Source organism: Ptychodera flava, chromosome 9, assembly GCF_041260155.1.
Source record: "Ptychodera flava strain L36383 chromosome 9, AS_Pfla_20210202, whole genome shotgun sequence".
Classification (NCBI taxonomy): Eukaryota; Metazoa; Hemichordata; class Enteropneusta; family Ptychoderidae; genus Ptychodera; species Ptychodera flava.
Genome location: NC_091936.1, coordinates 30,722,471 through 30,744,533, shown reverse-complemented (window position 1 = coordinate 30,744,533; position 22,063 = coordinate 30,722,471). Strand labels below are relative to the sequence as shown.

The 22,063-nt window shown below is 38.9% G+C and overlaps 1 protein-coding gene across 1 annotated transcript in view; it reads right to left on the bottom strand.

The window, feature by feature from the left end:
- LOC139140633 (calcitonin gene-related peptide type 1 receptor-like) overlaps positions 1-22,063 on the bottom strand; it is a 62,960-nt gene that overhangs the window by 23,447 nt on the left and 17,450 nt on the right. The window contains exons 2-6 of the mRNA XM_070709992.1: positions 16,113-16,206; positions 15,641-15,697; positions 14,108-14,225; positions 11,013-11,123; positions 5,911-6,017 (exon numbers count right to left, since the gene is read on the bottom strand). Of these exons, the coding sequence (XP_070566093.1) occupies positions 5,911-6,017; positions 11,013-11,123; positions 14,108-14,225; positions 15,641-15,697; positions 16,113-16,166 (447 nt within the window). The 5' untranslated portion in view covers positions 16,167-16,206. The remainder of the gene's footprint in view (positions 1-5,910; positions 6,018-11,012; positions 11,124-14,107; positions 14,226-15,640; positions 15,698-16,112; positions 16,207-22,063) is intronic.

Genomic DNA, 22,063 nt, shown 5'->3' with positions numbered 1-22,063 from the left:
TGATTGATTTTTAAATGTTTTTGTAACATCATTTTTGTTTGCGCAAATCTAGATTAGGCGTACAAACAAATTTGCTAGGGTATTGAACGCGTTGTGAGTAGCATTACAAGACACTATACCGTGAACTAGTTTTCTTGATTAGAATTGTCAACCTCGTCGATTAATTGTACACATTGTGTCAAACCTACACCACTAGATTAAAATTCATGACACCACGCACGATCGGATGTTGCCATTTCGCGTCTCAAGGTAGCAATATTAGTAGATATCCGACGGGCGCATCTCTCATTCGGTGTAAAACCTACACTTGTTTGTCTGTAAGTTGATTTTGACTCAAGGCCTAATCTCCAAAGGAAATCTTGGGAAGGTGAGACGTACAGCCGTGTAGTGAATAGTAAGTGTGTTTCTTCAGATATGGATTTCCATTTGATGACCAACAGTTTTATGCCTGAGAACTTGCTTGCAAAATTCCAATTCTCGTGTTGAAGGGAGATTTTTTTGTTATCGTAACTTTACAATGACATTTTAAAAAAACGGTTGAAAGGGTTAAACAATGCGCTGGCTGCCTTAATGATTACCTTTATCAACGGATCTGCCAACTTTGAATGCAATAAACGTCTCCTTTTGGCGACACGGATATCCGATCATTAGCCCTACAATGTCAATGTATGATCACTATGATAGCCAACGAATAAAAGGCAAAACAGGACTCGACATACAATCACAAAAACGGCTCACATGTCGTATCGTCGTATGCCAAAAATTAAAAAAAATCCAAAGAAACATCCAAACAATCAAAAACCTTAACCAAATAAAACAAAACTGATGATCTTTTTCAGTGGTTCTCATGTGGCTGGCTAGGGACTGTGAATTTACAAAGGCAAAAATTATGGAAGAAAACAACTCGATAGATATAGAGGACGGGAGGTAAATGGTGGACATGCCCAATCTTTGTTGATCTTTCAGCCGAATTGTTAACATTGATTTCTACTCTTCTACAGGTAAAACGGGGCATTGCTAATATCGATTAAAATTTAAGTCGATGTTTACAGCTTATGTGTCGCGGTATTTTCACTGATAAAAGAGACCGAAAGTTTGACGCACAGTTTGACAAAATGACACAATGGCGTTTCGCGAATTCCGCTCTGCGAGCGTCGACCTAAATATACCATCGTAGACACGCTTGTTGTCATTTTGAATCCTCATAAAGTGATATCCTTAAAATTGGAGGTATTGTATCGTGTAATTTATTTCCGGAGTTCAGATTCGTTTTCACCAGAACATGGCTGCCTTATCAGCCTACACAAATAATGGTAAATATTTAATGTGAAGCATAATTACCGTAATTGATTCAAGGAGCTAAACTGAAAGGGTCCCCAATAATCGCTGGCTGTCTGGATGGAAGGCAGGCATACGGAATGCATTGGGCGATGCATTGAATTGTGTGTTAACGATCGCTAGCCTCCAGACAACGTCGATCAAGCCACGCTAAACAGTTGACATTGACGTGAGTACATTTCAAAACCCGCTGTCAGGCCAAAGGCTTAAATATAGGAAAAATAGGTCGTGAGGGCATATTGACGGGGTCTTGCTGTGTCTGGCATGAAAAGTTGTGCGGCGATGGGATTGGAAGCAATGTCGATGATAATGACAAACCATTTTTTCCGGCCTTATTATTTCACTATTGATCACTATATATGTCATTATTATCCAACTAAGAGAGATTGTTTTCTTGTAAATACGGTACATGGTCAAGTATAATTGCACGAAAGTAGTCCACGATCATCCTGCGCGCGGTTTCACAATGTCACATTTTACGAAAGTCTTGCTTCAAAGTTTCTTGGCAGTTCTCAGGGTCGCCTGAATTCCTGGGCGCATATCACACCCCTTGCTTGCGAATTAACCTCTGAACAGTCACCGTAGAGGCAGATAGTGACGATACATGTTTTCATATATACTTTGATCATAAATTCACTCAAAACTTCTCATGTCATTTCATATATTCTTTGATCGTACTTCACTCAAAACTTCTCATGTCATTTCATATATACTTTGATCATACATTCACTCAAAACTTCTCATGTCTACTGTCTCTAATGTATCAGATAACCCGACAACCATAATCTCTCCCCCAAAAGCGTGAAAAGAAGGAGCACCAAAGTCAAAATGGCACAAAAATGCGTGCTTCCAGCAACATGTTTGCGGGAAATAGAGTAGGTCGTTTGAGAACCCCTTTACTGTTGCTCGCTGAAAAAAATGGGCAATATTTAGTGAATTCACACCTTTTTTAGATAAAAAAGGTTTGGTGGATTAAAAGCTGGCAGTTTTTGTTTAGATTAGGGACTGGACACAAAATTACAGGGGGGGGTGGGCCGGTGTTTTTTGGGGGTGGGTCGCCATTTTTCGCGCAAGCATTTTTGAAGGGTCATAAAATTTTGTGCAAGCCTATGGGGGAGGGTCACCTTTTTTCATGCATCAAAGCTGAAATTGCATGTGCACGTTATGGAATACTGAAAAAAGAAAAAATACCTCCTGGCACTTTCATTTTCTGCCATTACCATTTTCGGCGCGCCCTTCGGGCGCAAATTTCAGGTATAATAAACAATGTATTGATGATCCAAGCAGCCACATTGATTTAAGTTGTCATGATTTCTACTTATTCAACACTATTGTGCATAACTGTCCCCTATAATGACTCTTTCAATAACAATTTGGGAGATTAATTATTTGACATCATTCTCCCTTTGACAATACATTGGGTATAGGTCGATGTCAAATGTTCATGTCGCTGTATGTACATTTTTTAATTGTTTGAGGACATTGACAGAATACAAACTGTTCAGAATAGTGCATAGTGTCATCAATAACAACTGGAAGCTTCAGGTCGAACAACTTTTGAATAACAATTTAGGATCAGATAACCTATGAGTTATTTGTAGTTTCCTCATAGCCTACAATGTATAGTGAATCAACATTTTGGTGAAATTCCAAAATCAAATTTCTTGCACAACCATGGACTTGAAACCACTCTAGTCTAATCATGAATATTAATACTAATAATTAGGTGTACATAAATGCACAGGTTTACCAAGTTTTGTATTGGAAAAAAATTATTCATAGTTTCATCATAGACTGCCATGTATATTGAATGGACATTTCAGTGAAATTCCAAAATCAAATTTCTTGCACACCCATTGACTTGAAACTACTCTAGTCTAATCATGAACATTAATACCAATAATCGAGTGTACATAAATGCACAGATTTTCCTATTTTTGTATTGGAAAAAAATTATTCATAGTTTCATCATAGACTGCCATGTATAGTAAATCGACATTTAAGTGATATGCCAAAATCAAATTTCTTGCACAACCATTGACTTGAAACCACTCTAGTCTAATCATGAACATTAGTACCAATAATTGAGTGTACATAAATGCACAGATTTACCTATTTTTGTATTGGAAAAAAATTATTCATAGGGTTTCACCATAGACTGCCATGTATAGTGAATCAACATTTCGGTGAAATTCCAAAATCAAATTTCTTGCACACACATGGACTTGTAACCACTCTAGTCTAATCAAGAACATAAATATCAATAATCAAGCATACATAAATACACAGATTTGCCAAGTTTTGTATTTAAAAAAAATTATTCATAGTTTCTTCATAGACTACAATGTATAATGGATCCACATTTCATGTGAAATTCCAAAAACAAAGTTATTGTACACAGATGCACGTGTTACCACCCTCTTCTAATCAAACACAATTATGTCAATTATTCAGGGTCATATATACACAAATAGTGCATATTTTTAATTATGAAAATTTTTTTTTACAGTTTTGTCATAGACTCCCATGTATAGTGGATCAACATTTTATGCGAAATTCCAAAAACAAAGTTATTGTACACAGATGCACATTTTACCACCCTCTTCTAATCAAGCACAATTATGTCAATTATTCAGGGTCCATATATGCACAAATAGTGCAAATTTTTAATTCTGAAAATTTTTTGACAGTTTTGTCATAGACTCCCATGTATAGTTTTGTCATAGACTCCCATGTATAGTGGATCAACATTTTGACAGAAATTCCAAAATCAAATATCTTGTTCACATGTGCACTTGTAAACAACCCATGCTAATCAAGTATATCTATATCAGTTATTAAACATCTGTATATATGAACAGATATAGCTAGTTTTATACTGGAAAATACACGTTCGTAGTTTTCTTATAGTCGACTACATGTATAGTGAATCAACATTATCGATAAAATCTAAAAATTACATTTTTTGTACAGGCATGCACTTTTTACCTGCCACTTCAAGCAAAGTACATTTACATGAATAACACACATATGATTTGATATTTTTTGGACAACGCGTTATATCGGCCACATTTTGCCTTCCTTTCGGGAGGGCGACTTAAAAAGTATAGCAAGTCAGAAGGGGGTCTTTAACACATTGCGGGTTTTTTTGGGGGGTATTGAGTAACAGGGGAGGGTCACTTATTTTCATGCACGGATAAGGGGGAGGGTCACTAATTTTTGTGCATGAACTTTTGAAGGGTCACTATTTTTTACGCAGCGGTTTTTCGAAAAACACCGGCCCACCCCCCCTGTAATTTATGTCCAGTCCCTTAGCGGAAAAAATATCGCTTATAACACACACCTGAAAATTACCGATCCGAACAGGCAGGACGAGAGGGCAATGCCCTCCGTGTCAAAGACAAAGTATTAACTTCTATCGTCCATATCCCTTATTAGGCTTATTGAAGCTAAACATATTTGCATACAAAAGGCGGCATTTCGTGCTGCAAATTGCATACATGCAGTATCGATATTGTACAGTGTATGTTGCAATTACTCTGGACTAGGTATATTTTTGTCGCAAGTCGCTCATAAATAATTGAACAAATGATAAAACTCAAGGTAGAAAAATTTTTTGAAGAGGAAGGTTTCAAGTACGTGATTTTACTTTGAAATTCAAACATCCTTTTTAAAGGCAGAGGCCGTTTTATATCGAGCCTTTTAAATTGTAATCAATATAATTCGGTATTGTTCGTTAACAAGGGTTTGAATTTTTTAAGCCGTCTTGTTCGTCACGGCTCACTTTAGGTATCAATGATGTTACAATTTCACCGTTAACTTACGAATAGCTTACCATACATTTAAAAGCCTTCCATTAATATCCCCGATCATTGATTTTGCGCGCTCACATTTCGTTTTCCCCGGTGGTTTGGGAGTCAATACGGTCGATGCATCACGCTGCCAAAAAGGTCACTAAAAAGGATAGGGAAAACAGGGCGACATTTGAGGGGAAGCCGAAGACTTGCCCACGTTAACGCGAAATGTGCCAGAGTGTTGCCGATGGCATATTAAACCAATCTATGTTCTCTGTGAAGACGGCTCCTTTGCACGGCAGGTTTGCCACGGCATGCATGTTCTGATATGACAGCCACGTCACGATCAACGCCAAACCCGCGAAGCGATTAATTGCTTCGCGCGGGAAGATGTCCAGGTTTCAATGGAGTACCGAGTATACAACGTTGCAGATGAACAACTCTTTCGTGGCGAATACGTTGAAACAAACCTGCCACGCCACTCACAGCGCAATAAGTTCCATGCCAAAGAGTGTGCTTTCTCGTTTTTTAAGACCATATTTAAATCATTTCAGAGTTTCAATCATATCTCTCACAAGATACACCATTCCACTCCCGGTGTTGGGAACGTGTAGATTCTTACTGTACCATCGGAGTGATACAAAACTCGCTCTCCTATTTGCCATATGAGTCAGCATGCAGATATCGTAACAAATGCACGGCCAGGCTGTCGTCGACACATTTGAGATCTATACTGATCATTGAGGGGTGATTGATAATACGATGACAAATTCCTTACCTCATATGCGCTCACTTCCTCGCACAGCGTATAATTTGACCAGGTCTGATTTGTCTCGGGGTGGACGAACCAATTGCCGTCGGGAAGGCATACTTTGTGGGCTAGCTCTGGTGGAAAAATGGAAGGTATAGTCATTGAGTGGTGCCACAGTGAGGAGATGTCAAAAAATGAGAAAATATGACAGATCATGATCAACCTCAATAAAGTATACTCTGTGTCATTTCTGCCCATAATGTCAATAATCCATATCTTTTTCTCAATACTACCCAATAAATACATATTTAAACATCACATATTTTAACATTCTAATATGCATATGGAAGTTGCACAACAATCTAGCGGTAATTTGTGGTCTACGCTCATTTTGACATGGTCTCAAAGTTCAAAGCTTCCAAGATGATTCAACCCAGGAATTAATTATCACTTCCGACTATAGGCCAGGCTGCTGTCCCTAAATTATCACTGAATATTAAGCGCTCGCTGTAATCTTTCCAGCGAGCTTTGCAACTGGGAGATAAGAGCGTGCAGCCTGTTCTTGCTGGAAATCTCCCACAAAGCAGTCTAAATCTAACAAAAATTCACACATACTCAGTATTGCTAGATGAATCTGATCTGAAAAATAATCAGATTCTGAAAAAAATATTAGTTCATCTCTCACCGGTTACATAATATATTTATTAAGGACTTTTGTGCGATACTATAGGGTTTAAGATGCATCTCTTGCATTGCTTAAAAATACATGGCTACCCTACCAAGAGATTTAAGGCTTCACCCAAAAACCCAAACGGGACTCATAATTCTCGCACGCCTGTTAAATTCAATGAATTCTGTCCTGTTCAGCACGATCATTTCTGTGGCCTACGTGGGGCTTACTCGCCTCACTATCAATCTTATTCTAAACTCTGTTGCCGGTTTTTTTCTCACTTTTGGGACTCTCTTTTTTCTGCATCATACTTCAGTGAAGAGTGACTACATCCGGAAGTAGCCAGTTCAATTACAAAGGATCATCGAGTTGGAACAGCAGGGGGCCAACGGGAACATTTGTTTTCCATCATTATCTACAAGTATGGAACCCAAGGGGCTGATAGAATTTGTTACACCTCAAATGAGCACACCTTTAAGCCGAGCCTAACGGCTTGGATATTCTCTTTATCGAGACGTTATTGATATATTAGTCTCAGTGAGGCAGCACTTTCCCTTGAGTTTTCAGTCCATCCGCATAGATAAGCACATTTACACAGTTTCAAGCCATTTTATTTTTCTTCAATCTAATTAACGTGAATTGGTAATGTTCTCCGTGATACGCACTATAACCAGCGCCGTTTTTCGGAAGTAAGCTATTTTTCTAAACAATAAGCGCGATGGTACTTGATAAATAACTTGTCTTTGTACATTATGCTGGACTATTCAATGTGGTTTAAGTGATACGATCGAAATAATTGGAAGAAGGAGGTAAACAATAAAGCGAATTAAGATTTGGACGAAATCATTGCTTAGCAGTCGACATAAAATTTGTTGATCCTGCGAATGGGATTTCTGCAAGTTTTTCAGGAATTTGCCGCTGTGTGATCAATGAATGTTCGCAGAAACACACTTGTGCATATCATGTTCTTTGCGTAATGTTCCAAACTTGCTTCATTGACAGTATTGAGTCGTGAGCCGAAAACAAATAGATTACTCCTGTACTGACATAGACATGCTTAGTGACATGCATTGACGTTGAAGGTGGGTTAAGCTTGCGTTTCCCTTTTTAAAGTTTGATTTTTATTCGCCGAAAATGTTGCATTTTCATTTCCATCCCGAAAGCGGCGGAGTCACTACGGTGAACTTTCTGCCCATCAGCGATCGTTTGAGTTGGGGAGCGACCACGTTCGACTCTGTGACCTTTCTTGCATCAACGATTTCCTTCGTATGATCGATTTGTTGATGGCGCAAACGAAAGATAACCATCGACGTGTTTGGTAGACGGGACAATCGATCGCAAAGATCGGCCACGCACCAAGTCACGGACCATTTCTCGACACCTTGGCAACTGTCTCAGCCGAATCAAGATTATACGTGTTGTATGGGCAATTGTGATTTGCTCTTTTATCCATGGTTCGTATGTCCGTTAATTGACACATTTCTGCAGTCAGAAACTGACTTCTTTAAATGTTAAAGGTCGGGCTTCTTTAAATAAAAAAAATTGCATTAGTATTAGATTTTAGACAAATCGGGGAACTTTGGCTCCTAAAAGGGCATCTCAAAGTTAGCTCGTGACAAGAGCTATGAATTGATAGCAGACGATCCCACAAGGATTTTAATGATAAATTAATATTATCATGATTTTTACGACCTATAAAATGTATCGTCGAACTCCCGCTTTGTTTATCTGTTATTGTCACTTAACCGTGATCGCATCAAGTTATGACATATCGGGGAGTCTAAAGCTCTTTGTTTAAAAACATGCGAACAAACAAAAACAGGTCCATTGCGCGACTTTATGATCATAAACGTAAAATCTGCGTGCAACTTGGGATCTTTCACACCCATATTTATCTGAACACGATAAAATCATTGTCAAGTAAATAATAGATGTTCATTTTGTAGTTTGTTAAGCTGAGGTGTCTCCCTATTCCGTTGCCTTTTCAAATTGCTGTTTGTACACATTATTCGAAAGTGCTATTTTAATTTCAAGTCACAAACGCACTTTCTAAAGGCAGGGAGGGCTTTTCCTAATGAAAATATCCTTCGAACTGAACATTCGCTGTCATGCGTAAAGCAGTCCAACACAAACTGACCCGTGTAAAATTTGTATGAGTGGAAAGCGCAGCGGTGGTACGCAATTGAACGCGAAAATGGCCAAACCTGACGTTGCCATGGTGATGGCAAAACCTACGAGCGAAGATGACGTCTCGCATTCAGACTTCAATTGCTGGCAAGGATTATTTGCATACATATTAAATACTCGCCCGATTACAGGGCGTAGAAAAATTTCAAATCGGGTTTCAGAAAGAAAAAAAAATACCTTGGGCATCACACGTCAGCTTAGTATAACAGCAAACTTTATTTCAATCTGCTGCATCGACAAAGGGTCTCTTTAAGTGACAACGCTGAGGTGCATAGCATGCTCTTTCCCGGTAGCGACGACGGGGCAAAAATAGCGCATGGCACGTTGAAACGGAAGCAATGGAAATGGAGATTTCAGTTTTCATGTCGTATTTTTATGTTCATTACTGTTGTGTTCACTGAACCGAGACACTCATCAGAGCTTAGTCAATATCGTGATCAATCAGTGCTATTATGAAATGCCATTACAATCATCGAAATAATGCAGCATTAATGTAGCATGGCCTTCCATGGCATTTTCTTCACGTAACGCCCACCCCTCCATTCCTGCGGCATTTCTTTCCGTACCCGATCGAGGTTGCGGGTTTCCGCAAAAGTGGACGGCTTTTGTACACAAATCTAACTGGAAGGTATGCATGTACTTGTTAGAGCTGAATAAAGATATCAGCATTTCAACTGATCAAAATTCACCTATAAACTGTGTGAAAACCATATGTGTTCATGAACCGTCTTTAAACCCCAAACGATATCACAAGCCTTATAAGTCGATTACCTAATTGCACTTACTGATTATTTTAATAGCCGATCGAATATTGTTTTCGAAAATAAGATTAAAATTTAATAGTTGCAGCAAGTCAAAAACCAAAACTGCGCCGATGGCTATTTCCGACTATAATGCGGTTCAGGATGATTTGAATAACAATAAGACATTAATGAAATGCAAATATCTGTTGTTCGTTTGCTATGTAATGGATCAGGTGATTTTTATGGCTTGGCATGGACTTTGGTAAACTGGGTCGGGGTAGAACCGACGTTACATTTAGAAGGCTTGAGGCGGAGGACTACCCCTTGGGTCGGACAATTTCTACAAACTCTTGTTGAATGCAAGAAAATCTTATTGTGATACAATTGTAATATAGTTTTGAAACTTTCACAAACTACTGAGTAAGAACAGTCTTATGAAAAATCAAAACATGATATCACCACGCTAGATCGGACGATAAAATTGTAACATCATTTGTCCCTTTACAAAAGAACCCGCCGGAAAAATGCAGACTACGTAATATATCTTCAAGTTGACACTTATGCAAGTTTTTTGAAATGACGGAACTTTTCATTGCTTGGTCAGAAACTTTTGTGTCTAAATGTTTTTTAAAGATATCTGTAGAGGAAATTTTCAAAGAATGATGCGATGAAAAGAGTTGAAAATTGAGTTTCCACTGTCATGAATTTCATGAACTTTCATGAATTCCAACACTGGAAATAAGGCGACATGCGCTGCGTGAAATCAAAGGGCACCATGTATTCCTATGTGATGTGTATCTAAATGTGATACAGAAACATTAAATCTTCATGTCATATTTCTTGTCTATTCAATGTCACATAAAACGTGATCAATGACAAAGTAATAATTACAGTATCATTAGCATATTAGCATTGAATAGCCTTAAATGTACGCCTTGAATAGGGCTGGAAATAATATTTTTTTTTGCAAATATGCAAATTGTGCAAGGCTCGAAATATGTCGCGTGGTGCAAATGCGCACATTCTACAACATATTAGGATTTGCATGAGCAAGCGCCATGAGCGGCATGAAATCAAAGTCATACCTACAGTCATCCTCGTCATCATCAAGCGCTTGCCCTGCATTCTATAGACCATGTGGATTTGCTTTTGGCATTGTGCGCGCTTTACCATTTTTGCACTAAAGTTCATTTGCAGGTCAAATGTACCCCATTCTTATCTTACTGCTGTGTTTGGGAATTGAACTAATGTTGTCAGTAAATATACTTTCATTTCCCACACAATGTTAACAATTTGAAAATTTTGCGAGCCAAAATGACCAAAAGCAGGATAATTTGACATTTTAAGTGACAGATCATATCGCATGCTGTATTATTTTCAATGTATACGGTGTATCACATTAGTTCCTGTACTGAAACAGTTATAGCGTTGACACACGTAGTGTGAAACCTAGTCTTTCGATCCCCACCCTGCCCTATTAACCAAGGTTCTCTTTCAGATTTCATTGCAACAGCGAAGTTACTACTCACTTGTGGGATCAGATCCGGTTATAAAATTGGGACAATTAATGTAGGCAATCTCCCCGGCCCGTGTGTCGTTCCAGCATCCCCATCCATCAAACGTCCGGTTGCAGTATAGACCTGGGAAAGGAGAAACAAACCAAACACACACTGTTAGCAATAGCCTAAAGGTCGATGAGTCGTGCGATGCAACTGTGAGAAAATTCTACTCAATCTTCCGCAAGAAATAGTCCTTGTACTGAGATCTGTGTCGTATACGTTGCAATAAATCGATTCTGTGGATTCCGCATTATTTCACAGTCTGACGCCATTACAGCAGACTGATACTTCCACGCATTGCTTGTGTTTCGCAAATGTTTGTTTCGGCTTTTCTCTCTAATCCAGCGGAAAAAACTACTGAAAATTCTTCGCTCCAGGTTAAGCTCCTAACAGCATACCTTGGCCCCTGTTTAAGTCTCACTGATTTAAACTGACTACCGTAACAAGCGACTGTGATTTATATCACTATAGGATCACTTTGGGACATTTGTATGGCAAAACGTGAAATAATTGACAGGTAAATACGTTCCTAGCGTGTTTTCGTGACGTTTATCGTCACCATCATTAGCCTAATAGGGGTTTTGACTCGTACTTTGCAAAGGGGTAATGCAGGTTTCCTCTGCTGACTCGGTGTTGGGCGGCGTTTGCCCAGAAACGAGAGCTTTTCCTCGAAGTTTAGTTACAAAAAAAAAGTTTGAAAATATTGTTAGTCGCCGTAGCTTCTGTTTCGAGGCAGTACAAGACGATTGTGGGATCCATTTGTACACATGTAAATCAGTCACTGTATATTCACCGCGTCGTGCCTCCGAGCAGGAGCGTGTTCTAACGGCTTGCAACGCCGCCCTACATGGAAAGCGACACGGACAGGATCCATTCTCCCGTGACAAAATGGCAAAATCAACAATGAAATCATATTTTCCCTCTTGGTGCTTAACCTTTTCTGCAGGTTACACATTAATTCCGATCTTCAAATTTCTGTTGTACCTGGTAGCCGCGCTTGTGTCTCTGGCCTTCCGGGCTCGTATACACCAGACCAGTTGGGAAATTCATCGCGAAATTGTTTATTGGATCTAAGCCTTTGTGTTCTTGAATCATTTGACCCCTTTGACCGCGAGAGACTCAGAAGCAGATTAGGTTGCGATCTCGTGCACCATTAATATTCATCTTTCCACGTCGAAATTCACAGCCGCTGCGCTCGTTTTCATAACAGAGTGGCTACAAAAGCTTGTAAAATTGGTCAAGGATATCCTGTGAGAACCCACACACTGGCTATGACTGGGTGATTTATCGACGACTAGCTTGGCTTCCAGCTCCTTAATCCTTGTTTTAAACGAACGGAGGTTGTACAAATATAATTCAAGGTTGTCGCCGAGATTGGAAATAAATAGGTCCCTATTTTTTTTCCTTGACTGTTCTAGAAAAGCATCTGTTAGATTCCGGGAAGTTTCAATTGCTGTAAAACATTTGATGTTTTTTTGGTGGTTGAGAAGAATCGTAAAACAATGATATACACTATAAATGGCGCACCTTCAAACACTTCAAATTTGGATGACGTCTTGGTAAGGTACAAATAAACTAAGCAAACGAACGAAGTCTCGAGGACGACATTCTCCAATAGCACATCAGACTATTATTATAATCTTACGTGTCGGAGGAAAAATCTTCTGTGTGCCCGACCCGAAATCTTTGCAAATTTCGACAGTCATGTGGGATAACTGTGTTGCCGAGAGTCAGTGTGCATCAAGAGCGTCGACGCGTTCTAGTATGTAAGTGATAGTGCGTAGCTGATTTAATTAGGAGAAGAAGAAGCCGTTTGAAATGTAATATTGATCGAGTGTTGACAGCATCGGTCGCTGCTCCTAACCAAATATGATTATTACCACTAACCAAATATAAGCCCAGTTTGTAAAACATAATTATCGATATTTGAAAAGCCGCTTCTCTTCAATTATATTTCCCCTATCTAGAACGGATCTGTACGTCTGGTAGTTTGCCATACTGACGGATACTGAGACAACGACAAGAACTCGTCCAAATTGTGTATCCTTCCGCGCGAAAAGAACACGTTTCGAGCGTTATTGCAAAACCATGGAGATAAACTCAACATGACTTTCTTCTCTACTTTATAATAGTCTCAAAAGTACAATGGTTAGAATAAAACAGGTTCTAGGAGTAAATGCCAGCAAAACTTTTGTTTATTCCATTCCTCCGAAAGTAGCCATACGTGGGTATTTCGTGGGCTTACTGCAGAAAACAGCACCTCCAGTAGTCTTGCGCACTACCTGACATTTCTACGACTTATACCTTACCTGGCAAAACACCTAATATCGGCAGAACAATCAATAATGTAATGTCTTGACTCAAATGAAATGAATTCATTTTCTGTCACCTTTTTATCCCAGGACTCTCTGCGACGTGTCCCAAAGGTAATATGGTTTAACAACAATCCTGCATAGGCGTATCATTACGCCGGTTCCCACTTTCCCCAGAGTGTATCGATTCACACGATCTTCTGATTCAATTTCATAATTCTTGCACGACACTCATATTCCAGTGACCTTTCCTCGATTTGTCTTATATCTCTTATATACTTTTACAGACTACTCCACATATATTCAAGGTACTCTGTATATATATATATATATATATATATATATATATATATATATATATATATATATATATTCTGTTATTGTTTTTTATTATAAGGACATTTATATTTCAATATATCAATTCATTCATTCGTATATCTATCACCATATATATATATATATATATATATATATATATATATATATGCGTGAGTGTGTGTGTGTCTACACAGTTATACATGTATAGTAATTATGTTATTCTCTTTTATTTGAGATTTATCTATCCAAATGCGTTCCATCCATCAGATGACAAACATGACTCTCCCATATAATCTTAGATTTCTCCCATATAATCGTAGATTTCATAAGGAAGCATGTAACATACACGGAATACACCAGCTCCGTATAAAGCTTCATAGGATAGAGTGATAACCGCCCGGCGACGGGAAGGAAAATTTGAAAATAGTGTCTTACCTCCGTCAGTTGGATATGGGTCACTGATTATCCTTTCAAAGCACATCTCTCTCTGTTCGTCTAGCATTCCTTGCTGCTGAGGTGATAATGTGACGAGGAGGTCTCCCCACATGAAACTCTGTCAAGAATAGAAAAGAAAAGTCCTCCGTTAGTTGATCTGTCTGTTTTCTCCACGTGTCCAGGAGAGTTCAATATCTAGGGCTGTTTTGTACCACTGATAACCTGAGACGCATGCGAAAGAAATAGCCCCAACGCTGCATGCTAGCACACCCATAAGTTCCGTCTGTTTTCCGAAAAGATTTTTAGATCACGAGGACATCATGAGAACCTTGAACGAACACAAAGTTTATCGGTGATGCAGAGTCGCAGTGTCCCTCAGAAAGTCTGTGTATTTGTCATACGCATGTTCACACGAGACGAAGATTATAATGTGTTATTTGTTGCCCACTATTTGTGTTGGTCTTACTCTTGATCTCAGTGACATGCGATTGCTTTGGCCATGTGGGCCGTTTTACAAAGTGCTGACGTGCAAATGTACTGCACCGTTTTGCTGGTGATTAACAACGATAATGTTAATAAAAAGTGCAAAGGTGCTTTACTGTGCAAGTGCCACACAACTCGTGCTTCTGGTGAAAAAAATAGTTCAAAGGCCGCCGATGTAGAAATCTTGCCAGTAGCGAGGCTCTGGACGGGAAGAAGCCGTCTGCTCGGCAAGTATAAATCTCCAAATGCGGTTCACTTCAGGCGAAAATCTCAGCGCTCTCGAGTTTCCGTTCCACTGAGGGTAAACTCTTTCATCGCTTGCAATCGCTATAATGCCTACCGTGGAGAAATATCGGCGGCCGCTATGTCCTCTTGTAGATAAGGCTTAGTTCCGCCATGTTCAAAGCAACGATAAGTCTGGCAAATTTCTAGAATTCACATCAATTTTTATTCCGTCTGACTGGTTATTTTTGAGTTAGTTGCAAACATTTTGAAAAAAACCCAAACAAACACCCTAATATTCAGATTTCTTTAGATGGTACAGGGAATTTTTACACCGCATTTTATCGGTATTGCTTGTTAGGGTTACATGTTTTTGCTTTATATTAATTGTTTTTGCTTTATATTTATTGTGTGAAGTGTTTCAGGGATGAACTTTGCCAGAAAAGAAGACAACGGCGCACTATTGTTGGACATGACGGCGACTTTCATTCTTTGGGATCTGCAATAGCTCACTAACGTGAAGCCAAAGCTATATATGGTATACGAGACTTGCCAGTACGCATAACGCGATGACGTGGCTCGCCAAACAGGGGACTTAATTTTACGCGGTATCGTGAAGCAATTAATGCGAATTTTGATCATAATTTCTTTTTTTTTTGTCTTAACGAACACGTTTTGCATGCCAAATATTTATACTGGGTCGGGCACGTGACTGAATCTAAAGAAAGGAAAGCAAAAAAAGATGAAACGAAAGGTGAGCATACAGACACACACAAAAAAGACAAGGAAGGCTTGAATGTAGTGTAATATATCGTTCAAAAATGTTACCTCTGACCAGGGGAAATCCGTGGTATTAGACTCCCCTCCGTCGCATAATCCTTTTATCTGGATAGGAGTTTGATTTGGGAAGGAAATGATGGATAAAGAGAGGAGAATGGGAATGATAGAAACACATATGTCAATTTAGATTGTTAGCAGCAGGAGAAGATAAAAAAAGTTAGTATTTTGAAGATGATACAATTGAGACCCGCGACGATTAAAATAATCTCGCCGGTTGTGAAAAAAATTACGTTATGTTATGTTATGAGTGCTGTTTTTGTTAGGTATGTTAGATATTTTGGCAAAAAAAATTAGTTATGAATTGCGTGTTGTTGTAAGTTTGGTAAACTTTAAAGATATTGGCTTCAGATGCATGGCAGGACCCACCACCACTGCCGCCGGAAAAAACCCACAAACGCACACACACACACACCCACACATACACGGAATGATACACAGATTCGACAAACTACTGACTTACCTGAGACAAGAATACTAGCACGTACAATCCCTTTGTTAAGACGTTTGTGTTCATGTTGGCAGCGCTGCAGTACTGGAAAGCTTGAGCGATAATCCTGCAATTGATAACAAACATTTACACGTCAGGCTGCGGTAACAATTCGACGCAGGGCTCTCTGGATAACTTCACATGTTTCCGTTGACTCTGGGAACTATGCCCGGTCACAAGAAGGTCCCTTCATAGCTATCACCTGAGCCGAGCCCGCGCTGTGTTTCGGCGACAATCAAGACAGTGTTGTCAACTCGCTATCTTTTCTCTCACTGAGTGACAACGCTGATATTTTCTTCAATTGAATAATTCATGGTAATCGAAAGTGCCGGTCTTCCTCTGCACCGAGCATGCGCGGCATATTGATTTGCGCATAACGGCTTTGTGCAGATTCATAGTGGCGTCAATGCAACGACTCAGTTGTAAATTTCGTCAGAAAATAAACAAATGACATTTTTGCGTTGTCGATCTTTGCATTTCTCAACATGAATAAGCTATATGTGTGATGGAAAATTTGATAAAAAGCAACGAAAAACCTAGCGATTTTTTTTCTTCTGGAGAAACCACTCTAGTGTTCCTAAAACCAGCGCTGTTATTGATTAATGTAATAAGTCGTCAACAGCCAGCTTTACACTGGATATCGATCTTGTTTCCCTTTATGCTTCCAGCATGCACGTGTAATGTAATTTTATCCTGTCATCTGTGCAATATGCTAGAGGTTTTCCGAATCACTGGATCGAGAAAAAGCGAGACCTTGCCAGTAATTCACCCGTCACGTAACGCAAGCAACCTGGCTAATCTTTCGGCAAGCTTTCCGACACTGAATGTCCTGATGACGTACGGAGATATTTTATGCAGACGTAATATTCTTGACGAATGAATGAGAGTAGCCTAAGGAAACGAAAATATAGGCCAGCAGATGAATAATCTGATTCATGACCACACTACATAAGCTAACCTCAAGACAAGGCGATTTCCATCTTGCAAATTCTCACGGGGCTGTATAGAGGCACATGATTGCCAGCGCACGAATTATTTGGATCGTGTTTCATTCCCCGGCGCTTCCCTACACGTGCTTCCGTGAAATCTGAACATGACCACGTAGAGAAAATTGATCTCAGATTTGCATCGCGATCATACATAAGCAATGAAAGCAACTCTAAAATATCGCATGTTTCTTTGTCCCTTTCTCCTGATTTACCAGCGTCGGGGTGGACTTGTTCTTTGATATGGAACATACTTTCTTCAATCTATATGAATATAATGTTTCTCTGCATTATGTTTTTGCTTTTGCAATTTTGTGAGATACAATTACCACGGTTTCAGACCTACGCGCCACAGCGAGAGAAAGGTGTACGTCACTCAAACACACTTTGAAAAATCAAAGTCGCCTACGTATACACTTTAGACAAACGACAGGCACGCGATAGATACAGGAAGACATGTAGCGGGACACAAGATTGGACGTCAACAATTGTTCAAAGGACTGGGACATGCGATGTAAGGAGTTTCGGAAACAGTGAGCAACTCAAGCCAGGGATCGATCAATAGATCCAGTGAGGGGATTGGTCAAGGTCGCAGTGGGAAATAAAAACTTTGAATAATAAAAACATTTGGGTTAAAAGCCTAGCCACTATGCAAAATACTTTGATAGGACTGGAATCTGGTCAAAAGTTTTCAGTGGTGGGCCGGTGGGGGAACTTTATGCTCTACCAATGATAGAAACATACTGCTGCATGTTGAAATGCGAATCCTCCGTCTCACCAACCCCCTCGTCAACTTGAGCGAATCCACCACAAGGGGCACTTGCATTGGAAAATGTGCAAAGTCATCATCTGAAGTTTATCCCCAGGAGCGATCTACAAACAATTGATAATTCTCTGGCTCTGTGAAATCATTTGTTTTCTCTGTTGTTTGATCGGCACACGATTAATCGCAAGATAAACCTTATCAGCTTATCTACCGAACCCTGTCTTGCAAAAGACATTTCTCAAAATAGAGCACATCTCATATTATCGAAAGGTATGCTTTCACGTTTAAGGCACATCGCAACACTATATCTGTCGCTTAAAAGAAACCCTACTTCAACATCGGCTTCCGTGTTGAATAATGAGCAGTAACGTGAAAATTAAAATACATATGGAAATATTCTGTACACAACAATTATCCCCGACAAACCTTAATTAAAAAGTAGGAAGTTCAAGAGAGGTATAAATGAAAGGTATGAATGAAAATGCATATTACACAAGAGATATTGATGTAGCACCTTTTCAGAAAATATGATATTATTGCAACTCAACGTGAGCCTGTATGTTCTATCTGCTTCAAGGTGTCTTTGTTGTAAAATGGAAATGTTATTGTCATAATTTCAGAACAGACAGGTGACCCGCTCTCTTGAGAATGCAAAGTAACATGGTTACTTTTAAAAACCTATTCATTTTGTTGTAATACGTTATTCTTGGTTAGTCCGGACTTCAGAGAAAAATAGGAGACACACAAAAAATGACCAGACCGGTTTCGGAGGTGAAATCAACTTATGCTGCAGCGGGTCAACTTGAGGAGAACAACAGTGATGAGATTACAGGCATGTACTGTAAAAGGTCTCAAGTGATTTCTCCACAAAGTGGATTTTCCATTTCAGACGTGTAGGGGGACTAAAGGGGAAAAAATAGCGTCCGCATGTGGTTGAATTACAGTCATGGAAATGTCAGACAAGTTCAAAGGCTAATTTAGGTACAAGGGTAAAGCTGATAACTGGCAAAAGAGACATATGCACTTTTTGTCATTGAGCATACGGAGACTGGAAGACGAGACTAGATGGAATAAGACAAGAAGCCATGGAATAATTTAAACTCTCTCTCTCTCTCTCTCTCTCTCTCTCTCTCTCTCTCTCTCTCTCTCTCTCTCTCTCTCTCTCTCTCTCTCTCTCTCTCTCTCTCTCTCTCTCTCTCTCTGTGTATAGATATGTAACACATTATATATATATATATATATATATATATATATATATATATATATATATATATATATATATATATATATAATTTGGGTTTGTTTACATAAACCGTGTATGTAATTTTTATGTATATAAATTTTATTTTGTTTTCATTTCTGTATTTCAATAGATTGAGTGTTACAATAGATTGAGTGTTACATAGTAACCTAGATGCATAACTGCCTCTTTCTCCGACCCTACGTTGCTTACGAGATGTTTAAAGGGCGAATGTACAATTGCGTATACAAGTACAGTAACTGTTATGGTGAGAAAAGCGGCGATCTATCCGTACACGTAGGAATAATAGAAGCTGTTTTACATATCCTGAGGTAGTTTCTTGGAAAACAGGTTTTCGTTGACTGTGATACATGCCGCCCCCTTCTGCGCTGTTGGATGGTGATGAATTTCTTAAGCTGCCGGTTTTAATACTTTAAGTTATACAATTTAATGAACGCCCCGGAAGATCTCCGGTGTAAGTCGTGAGTTCAGTTTTCAATCATCGTGCGGTAAATTCACGACATGAAAAAAGTGGTATCATGCATTTTGCTGTTATTCATACTTTCGATTTACAGACAACGTAGACACATACATGCTGCTGTATGACTTCCGTATTGTGAAACGTGATGCGGGATGTTGAAGAGGGGAGGGATCAATAATCATTGGGTATATGGAGATAACGTTACCTTAAATTAAGTAATGAAAACAAAATGCACAAGAAACAAACCATAAAAACAAAAAATGTTCAAGGAACCAAAATATAAAATTATTGCACTTGCTACATGAAGCTAAAATACCACAATATGAAGCCAAAGTGAACAAGAGACAAATAGGGGTGACCTCGCGCACCCTTACTTGCCGCCGAAAAGTCACACACTTCTTCGAGGGCACAGGTACCGCATAGTGAGCGATAGCCGAACAAAGAGAAACCGCGGACGGTTGTCCTCGATGGTATGCAATTTTGAACAGGTATAAACAATAATTGTTCACAAAATCGCATCTAAATGCAAATTTCTTTTCCCCAAGCCTTGAAAAGCATATTCAATCGGAAGTGGGAGTTAATGATGAATGCCAACAAAGGTTTTTAGGTGATGAAAGGCAGGCGGCTGATATAACCCCGCTGTGATATTTAAGGAAATTTAGATAATATGCGTTGCTAGAACTATCAGTTAAGGTAATATGCACCTCGAAAGTGAAAGACTTAAACTTTTGCTCTAACTTTCCTCAAGGAATCTTTCAATCATTCTCTTTAAAAATCAAGAATAAAAATAGGGGGTCACTGTGCAAATTTTGGTACTAGAGAAACAAATTACCCAAGATTTACCGATATTAGAAATTCAAAATGGCCGCCATCCCTGTGTTAACTCTATTGAGAAAAATAAAAATTTTCGAATTTCGAAAAACTAAGCCGATGAAAAATTTTCTTTTACCAAGAGCTTTAAAATGAACCCCCACATGTGGTATATCAGAAGAGAACTGCAAAAGTTTGAGAGTCCGAATGTCTGTCTCCGAGGTGCGTTCTGCCTTAAAAGAAGCAAATCTGAAAAGGTGGCAACTGAAGAAATATATTCCCTTATTCTCAAGTTATATGAACCAGCTAGTAGCTGTGACTTTTGATGAGTATTTACAACTTTTGTGTCAACAACAGTTACGATTTTTTCTCTCTAAGCACATTGAATTTGATACACAGTTTTGAGCTTGTCAACTTAATTTTTTTGCGGACTTGGAATTTTTGACGAAAGACTACAAAATTGGCGCCAGATATACAATATTGCAGATTTCGTCACTTTTTTATCAACCGGATATAGATCATCCTCGGCCATAGGGACGTCTGTAATAAATTTCAAAGCAATCACATCAGCGGTTTCAGAGAAAACAATTTTTTACCAAAAACAGAAAAAAATGTTCTAGGGCCTATTTACAAATATGCATATTTCACCACTCTTTGAACAAACTAACTAAGGTCATCCCTGGGAACCAGCATATCAAATTTCAAATAATTGCACACATGGTTTCAAGAGAGAAGAAGATCCGAACTACCCAAAAAAGCAAAATTATCCCAAGATACAAAAATGCAACTTTCATCATTAATTTCGGAACAAACCAGACTAAGGTTACCCCTGGATACCTGCATATCAAATTTAGAGGCAATTAGACAGGCAATTTGGCAGAAGTGGATTTTTTGACCAAAAAACGGAAAAATTGCCCCTAAAATACAAGTACGAAAATTTTGCAAATTGAGGAAGGTCATAACAAGGAACCTGCATACCACATTTCAAAGCAATCAGACCAGCATTTTCAGAGATGATGTAAACTTTTGACAGATGACAGACGGACGGATGAAGGACAGACAGACGACGGACAATCATCCTTTCTAATGAGATAAGCCCCGTGTCGCTGACAGCGGAGTTAAAAAAGCACATACTTGTATCTAGGTTTGGGCACTATGACGTTGAAATCTTCGTTACACGTTCGAAAACATTAGAGCAAGAAGCTTGAGAGCATAGACAGTCCAATAAGGTAGTTCGCGCCTCGAAAATAAAAGACTTAAACTTTTGCTCAAACTTTCCTCAATAAAACTTTCAACCATTCTCTTTCAAAATCAAGAACAAAAATCGGGGTCAGCATGCAAATTTTGGTACAAGAGAAATAAATTACTCAATATTTACCGATATTTGAAATTCATTCAATTATTTCTATAGGGGAAATAAATTTCTCAAAAAACTAAGACGTGACAATGATTCTTACTCCAAGAGCTTTAAAATGAGCTTTCACAAGTCACCTTGTAGGCCAAACAAGTATTGTAAAAGTTTGAGAGTCCGAAAATCTATCCCAAAGGCGCATACTACCTTTACTATAGCACGACATTTCCGTTCCGATAAGACGAAACATAGGAGGGGGTGCATGAATCTTTACATCGTGCTGTCGCCTC